Source organism: Mesoplodon mirus, assembly GCF_964341445.2.
Source record: "Mesoplodon mirus genome assembly, chromosome: 8".
Taxonomy (NCBI): domain Eukaryota; kingdom Metazoa; phylum Chordata; class Mammalia; order Artiodactyla; family Ziphiidae; genus Mesoplodon; species Mesoplodon mirus.
Window position 1 is genome coordinate 92,471,242 of NC_138984.1, and position 7,864 is coordinate 92,479,105.

Below are 7,864 nucleotides of genomic sequence, written 5' to 3' on the forward strand. Positions count from 1 at the left end.
GGGATGGGCGGGGGGCGGAGGCGGAGCCTCTGTGCGATAGCGCCGGTCCCGGCTCCAGGTAACGCCTCCTGCTGTCCCGGCTCGGGTAGAGCTCCTCGGCGGCCCCGCCCCCTTCGCAGCCCTGGCCCTCTACAGCTGCAGCCCGTGCGCCACCTTCGGCCCAGCGGCTAGTGGAGACCGCAGTTGTGTGTCCTCAAAAGGAGGCCGCTCCTTGCCCAGAAAGAGGCTTGTCGTCGGGCGGGCAAGCTTCAGCGTCTGTGAGGCCTGAAGCTCAGCCATTTTTGGGGGGGTGGGGGTTGCGGGGGACGGGGAAGAGGAGCCGTGCGTCACTTTAAGAAAATGATTTCAAAATTCCAAATGCAAAATTGCCGGAGAGCCTCCCTAGGCCTGGGCCCGAAGCCTGAGACTCGCGGTCTCCTGAGGGCTGCGGTGGGCTCCTGTCCTGGAGTCCTGCTTTTAGGTGCTCGCGGGAACGTCCGGACACCCACTCCTCTCACCCCCGGGTGGGCTCCATTGTCTTCTAGGCTTTCGTCGCCTGATGAGTGCTGGGCTAGCGGATCCCAGCAAGGCACGTTAGGTGTAAACGAAGGCTTTTCTGTGGACCCGATTCTAATTAAATGCTGTTTCTGCACACCTGTGTTGGTTGCAATGGCGTTTGCTTGGGATGCACCACCTTTGGTGGGGATCAGACAGCGACGTCAGATGTCGTATCGCTTCTAGGGGTTTTGCTTGCCAGTTGCAGGAATGACTCCTTGTGCTTTCTCGTTTCTGGAAGATTGCCTTGCACAATGCTATTCACAGGAAGGGTCCTTATTAGGAACTTTTTGTTTGTTTCTTTCGAACACTGGGTACTTGAAAGCAAATGAAAAAGCTGTCTGGAGTCTAATCAAAGTGATTTACATTATTTGAGGCTTGAATTAAGTCTGTTTTTTCTTCCTCCCTCTACCCCTCTATAAATGTTTGTATATCGATTACTATCCATTGCTGTTTTAATGAATATCTTATTTTAAGTACCACATAGCCACTATTTCAAAATTATGTTAACATCCACATAGCTATGACAGTACACTATTTCAGCACTCAGATTTGTTTCTAAGATTTACTGTTAGCCATAAAATCTCTTAAAAACAAGTCTAAACTTTATACAGCTCTCTTTAAAGGTTGAGTAACTGGATAGTAATGATGAAACAAAAAGAAAATAAATGCAGCAGTACTCTATATCAGAGAGACACTATGTGCCAGCTTCATAAGAAACCCCTAAGTCAGATTTTATGCAGTTACATGTAATATGGCTTTCATTTAGTATTTTATAAAGTTCTGCATACAATTGTTTCCTTATATTCTGTGAATTTATTTTTATATTAATCACTTGGTTTTGTAAACATACAAGGAAAGTGAATGAAATGTTCAAAGAATGAACTGTGTACCATAACACAGAAATAGTGCTTTTCTGTTGCCAAAATTGGCACAATGGACTTGTGAAGGAATTCCCTTTGGACTAGCTCCACTGTGGATGGCGTCCAGGGCTAATGTTAGTGGCTAACGTATTGTTGTTCCCTGTAGGGCTATATATGCTTCCTTCAAACCTGGCAAACCACTATCAGCTGTGACCGTCATCAAGGACATTGATAATATTTAAAGATTAGTAGTTTTCTGTGTATATTTTAGTGTTATAGACTGCAATTCCAAATTAGACTTGCTTTTAGTATATCATTTTACACCGTTAATCTATAATTCATTACCTGAGCACACCAGGGGAGGTAGTGTTGTAAACTGTACACTGGTAAGCTACTCAGTGAAACCATGCTTTGTATTTTTAACGTGTATAATTATATTTAAAATCAAGCAAGACTTAGTTTTATGCCTGATTTTTTTTTGAAAACATGGATTTGTTATCTGAGGGTTGCAGTTCATGACGTTTTATTACCGTATTAATATGTTTGCTGCGGCTACCAAGAGCTTTGTCAAACAAGTTGGAGATGGAGGGAGATTAGTTCCCGTTCCAAGCCTCAGTGAGGCTGACAAATACCAACCTCTAAGTCTGGTGGTAAAAAAGAAGAGATGTTTTCTATTTCCTAGATATAAATTTACTTCAACACCTTTTACACTGAAAGATATTCTTCTAGGAGACAGAGAAATTTCAGCTGGTAAGTTTAAATGTCTGTTTGGGAGTGACTACTCATTCAGCTATATTATTGGTAATCTAAACATAGGTTGTCTGTGCTACCTATGTTCATAATATTTATGTATTTTCATTGATAAAAGCAACTCTTATTACTGTGACAGTAATAATATTGTTAACAATGCCTAACATTTGTATAGTATCAAATCTCTTATTGGTTGAATAATTTCAAATGTATTTTATAAGATTATTTATTGTATAATTTAATTTCAGTTATTTTTAAATTGTTTTAACCAAATCAACTTAGAATATGACATAATAGTATATTTCTTCATCTATAAAATGGGGGTATTATTCAGTCTTGCCTATCTCACATGGTTAAATGCGATGAAAGTAATTTGTATTTATTTTTTGATTCAGTTACTACGGTTGGTAAGCTGAAATGTATTAACAGGCTAATATTGACATTTTAACAAATTTTTCTTATAAACACTTGTTTTTCTTTCAGCTAGCCAGTGGATCTTGATGCTTAAGTATGCTGTTGGCTGAAAGAGAATTTGAATTCATTTAAAGTACTCTGGATATTTATTTCTCTTGTTGTCAAATTAATTGAATTGCTCTTTTTAATCTTGGTTTAAGATGTTGCCATTCTCAACATTTGGGTAATCAAGTCTTAAATGGTAAATTAATGTGCTACTATACATATTTACAGTAGATGAATTCAAGACATTTAAAATATTGATTTCCTTTTCTTAAAGGTGTTTCATCTTATCAGTTACTGAATTATGAAGATGAATCAGACGTTTCACTGTATGGAAGGCGAGGCAACCATATTGTGAACGACGTTGGGATTAATGTTACTGGATCAGATTCAGTTGCAGTAAAAGCTTCATTTGGTGTAGTAACCAAACATGAAGTGGAAGTATCAACATTACTCAAGGAAATTACTACGCGGTCAGTATAATACTTCCATGTTTTTATTAAATATTTTAATTATATAAACGTCATTACAAAGAGTGCTTAAAACATTCGGGTTATATTTTACTAGAGTAATTTGTTTGATTTATTTGAAATACTGCAAATTAGTAACATGTCCAAGCTTTGGATAAGTGTAGATATCTGGAATCATTTGGTTTAAAAAATATTTAATTGTTCTGCAAAATCACTTTGGCTCTGCCGCATTTGCTAAATTATAAGATTACAAGACTTCAGGAATCTGCTTTCAGCAAATACACTAAGAGAGTCTCCTCCAGCAGACTCCTATAGTATGCATGTTTTAACAAAATAGAAAGGAGAGGCAGATTATTAAATTTCTTTTGAGCACACCTTCTGATTTGTATTAGGACTGCCTTGATTTACTTTTAATTAAGGTGGATCGTGAATAGTAACACATGATAATCAAAAAATGTACTTGATTATACATAGTTAGATGTTACAGATTCTTGTGAATGTCTGTCTTCTTGATTTTAGAAAAATTAATTTTGACCACAGTTTGATACGTCAGTCAAGGAGCAGCAGAAAGGCAGTATTGTGTGTGGTCATGGAAAGCATCCGAACCACACGACAGTGCTCACTGTCTGTGCACGCTGGAATTCGTGGGGAAGCCATGAGGGTAAACCATTAGACTCATTAGACTTCTCTTACTAAAAAGCTGCAATGGGAATTTTTTAAGTATTCAGTTTCTAATGAGCCTTGCGTATTTTGTCAAATGTTGAGATTAAAAAGCTGCTATTGTATATAGGGTTTTGCACACCAATGGTTTTGTTTTAGAATTTGAAAAAAATCCAAGAAAATTTGAATTATAAACATGTAAAATAATGTTAGAAAACACTAATCCTTGTGAAATAATGTGCACAATGGAGTCCCTCATATTACTATTATGCTGTTTTAAGAATACAAATTGAGTGGTTATGTTGAGTTCTTTGATTTTATTTTTAAGTGATACAGTTTTTACTTGAATTTTAAAAAGTTGAGTTTATATTTTTATATTAAATTAATTTTTCTAAAATAATATTGTTAATGGCCAAACATGCTTCATTCAATGTTAAGTCCTTTAAAAAATGTTGAAAGCTATTTGTGTTTAATGTTTAGCTCAATTATGGTATTATTTGTCCTTGTCATTCACCTAATAATGATGCATAATGACTTGATTTGTTTTATTAAAATGAATTATTAGAAAGATAGGGTACAATGATAATCGTTTCAAATCTTTGCAAATGAAGGTTCTGTTCAGTGGCTACATTTAGGTGCCCACCAAATTGTTTAACATTGGATCATTTTGGGGGCATGAACTGAGCGAAACATTTACTTAATTGTTGGTAATTGCTTTGGAACAGTGGACAGAACAGGCTAAAAACAACTGTAGCACTCAAAGGCAGTTGGTTTGCAGTTGAAAGAAAAAGGTTTCTATGCCAGAGAGCATTACCCATGTGTTAGCACTAATCATTGGCTCTGATACAAAGTAAATGAGAAAGTAGTGAGAGGTATTTCCTAATATAGATCACAAGTCTCCAATGGACCATTAATTTGGACCTCTGCTAGAAACAGTTGAATTCAAGTAGGAGAATTCTTTGCTTGTAGGGGTGGGGATGTTTGTTTTTGGTAGGATTGTAGGGAATGTTTTGTTTCTCCAAAAATATATCCTTATGTGTTGTGCTCCTTAACCATGTTACTTAATTTATTTAATATAGTTTCATTTTATGGATGAACAGAACCCCAAGGGAAGGGACAAAGCTATTGTTTTTCCAGCACACACAACCATAGCTTTCAGTGTTTTCGAACTCTTCATTTACTTGGATGGTGCCTTTGGTGAGTGATTTGCATGAAACACCGAAATGATCATATTTTTAAAGAAGGATTTAATGAGAATCTCTGTCTCTTTCTGAGTGTCTAATAATAGAAGACTGCTGCTCTCAGTACTGTCAATATTATGTTTGGGTGAAGTAACTGGGAAAGACCCTCCAGTCCTTACTTATTACCTCATCCTTGTTTCTTGGGGAAGGCTGTAGTCTTCCCACCACCCACTTACAATTATAGCTAAGTGAGAACACAATCCACTGACAGTATTTCCTTGACTTATATGGGAAAATAAAAAATTATCATCTAATAGGTAGCTTTTGGTGATGGCAAATAGAGTAGGTCGACAGTAAGATGTCGCAGGTGTCAAGGCATCCAAACTAGGGTACCCAAAGACAACCTTTCTTCCGGTTTTCCTTTCATAGACCCAGCTCCCCCAACTCTGGACTCTCCCTAAAACCTTAAAGTTACAAATAATTCCCCAAAATTGTCACCTTATATAATACTGCAGTGCAGCTCAGTTTAAATTTCTGCATTTCACAGGTTTTAAGATTATTAGACCAGCCAGCTCAAGTCTAGGTATAGCCCAAAGGACTAGGCAAGGGAGCTCCTTAGCCATGGTGATTTATGAACATTTTTAGACCTGTTTCTGTTTCTGCAGTTCTGTCGGAGGAGGGAGTAGGGAGTCCAGAAACAAATCATACTAATTAAATTCTATCTGGGACACTAAAGGGTGTAGGTGTTTTTTTTTTTTTTTTTTAAGATTTATTTATTTATTATTTATTTATTCTTTTGGCTGCATCGGGTCTTGGTTGCAGCATGTGGGATCTTCACTGAGGCATGTGGGATCTTTGTTGGGGCACGCGAGATCTTTTGTGTGGCGTGCGGGCTCTTCGTGTCAGCACGCGGGCTTCTCACTAGTTGTGGCCTGCGGGTTTTCTCTTTTCTCTTCTCTAGTCGTGGCATGCAGGCTCCAGGGCACGTGGGCTCTGTAGTTGTGGTGCTCGGGTTCCAGAGTGCATGGGCTACTAGAGTTTGCCGCACGCAGGCTCTCTAGTTGAGGTGCACGAGCTCAGTAGTTGTGGCTCATGGGCTTAGTTGCCCCGCAGCATGTGGGATCTTAGTTCCCTGACCAGGGATCAAAACTGCATCCCCTGTGTTGCAAGGCAGATTCTTTACCACTGGACCACCAGGGAAGTCCAAGGGTGTAGGTTGTTACAATAATATTGATCACTAGAAGTGTAAACTGATAGAACTGATGTGTCCATCAAAATTTTAAATTACATATATTTTAGCCTTATTTACACTTTTAGGAATTTATCCTATAGATATACATATATGAAATGATGGGGGTATAAGGATAGTCAGTTCATAATAGCAAAAGACTGGAAATAACCTTAAGGTATATTATCAGCAGCTAGTTTAATAATGGTTCATCCACATAATAGAATACTGTGAAGCCACTAGGAATTATGTAGCACTGAAGATCCTGACATGGAATAATCTCTATGATATTTTAAAGAAATGTGTATCTATTTGAGCCTAAACAGTTTTATATATATACATACTTACATACATATATACATATTCTTTATGCATGTAAAATATTTGGAGTATTTCTGGAAGTACACACAACAGTAGTTACCTTGGGGTATAAAACTGAGGCTGGGGTCAACGTAGAGACTTATTTGTCACCGTATCCTCTTTTTGTACTCTTTGAATTTTGTACCATGTAAATGTTACCTTTTCTAAAAATATGTAAAATTTAACTTAAAAAAATAAAATGAATGGCACATACCAGAATTCAACCACAATTAAAACTCCCAATAAAATATGAGTTGTTCAAATTATAACATCTTCTAAAATTTCTTTTATAGACCTTTGTGTCACTTCAGTGTCAAAAGGAGGATTTGAAATGGAAGAAACGGCAACATTTGCACTGCTCTACAGATTGAGAAATATACTATTTGAAAGAAGTATGTCCACTGAAGATTTTTTTCTTCTCAGATTAACACTTGAGGTTATCTCTTCAGTAATCCTGTCTTAAGAATTTAAATTTAAAAGCCAAATTTCATGACTGATGGTTTAGATTCACACATAGTTATAATTGCAGTTTGGCTATACATTTTTTATTTGACTTTTAACACATTTCTTTTTTTGTCCTTTTAGATAGAAGAGTGATGGATGCCATTTCTCGTTCACAGCTTTACTTAGATGATCTTTTTTCTGACTATTATGACAAATCTCTCAGCATGAGTGATATTTCACTCAAAGAAGGGACTCATATCCGAGTTAATTTACTTAATCACAGTATTCCAAAAGGACCTTGCATACTCTGTGGCATGGGGAGCTTTAAAAGGGAGACGGTTTATGGGTGCTTTCAGTGCTCTGTCGATGGGCAGAAGTATGTGAGACTTCACGCAGTTCCTTGTTTTGATATTTGGCACAAGAGAATGAAATAAAATGGAAAATCAATGTATCTTGCTGGTGCTTTGGTGCAACTGTGCCACACACCTTTCCAAAATTATCTAGGTTTGCTTTGATGAGTTGTAGCAAATTAAAGAGGTAGGGGAACAAGAAATTAATCTGTCTGGGCATCATTTTTCCCATCTATAACATAGAGATGATAATAGTGTCTACCTCATAAATTGTCATGAAGATTAATAATGTTTATATTGGAAAAGGTTTAAATATAAAATTCAGAATATAGATATTCCTTCGTAAAATCTGCCAGTCACTTTAGAAGTATATTTTGGGATTTAGTCTCATTTTACATAGAAATTTTCTAGATATCAATTTTATTTTTAGTTGGCTTTTAATTCAAAATCTAAGAATGACAAGAGTACACAAGTGGCAACTTTATGGTGCTTTAACTATTGCCCTGGGTCTGGTAAAATGAGAAAAATGTGTTAATAATTTAATGTAATCCTAAATGTTTAATTGTGG

The 7,864-nt window shown here is 36.9% G+C and overlaps 1 protein-coding gene across 3 annotated transcripts; it reads left to right on the forward strand.

Annotated features, from left to right (window-relative positions):
- Nucleotides 1-3: 3 nt before the first annotated feature.
- Nucleotides 4-7,380, forward strand: PJVK (pejvakin; the record flags this gene model as incomplete). 3 transcript variants are annotated; one of them, XM_082629822.1, is made up of 6 exons in its annotated part: nucleotides 4-58; nucleotides 2,881-3,076; nucleotides 3,593-3,734; nucleotides 4,813-4,930; nucleotides 6,796-6,894; nucleotides 7,088-7,380. In XM_082629822.1, 6 exons carry the CDS (start codon nucleotides 4-6, stop codon nucleotides 7,378-7,380), a joined length of 903 nt encoding a protein of 300 aa, XP_082485948.1. The 3 variants fall into 3 exon arrangements, with proteins under 3 accessions (XP_082485948.1, XP_082485949.1, XP_082485950.1); XM_082629823.1 differs by having other exon boundaries at nucleotides 3,614-3,734; XM_082629824.1 differs by lacking the exon at nucleotides 4-58 and adding an exon at nucleotides 1,937-2,147.
- Between the last annotated feature and the right edge of the window lie 484 nt (nucleotides 7,381-7,864).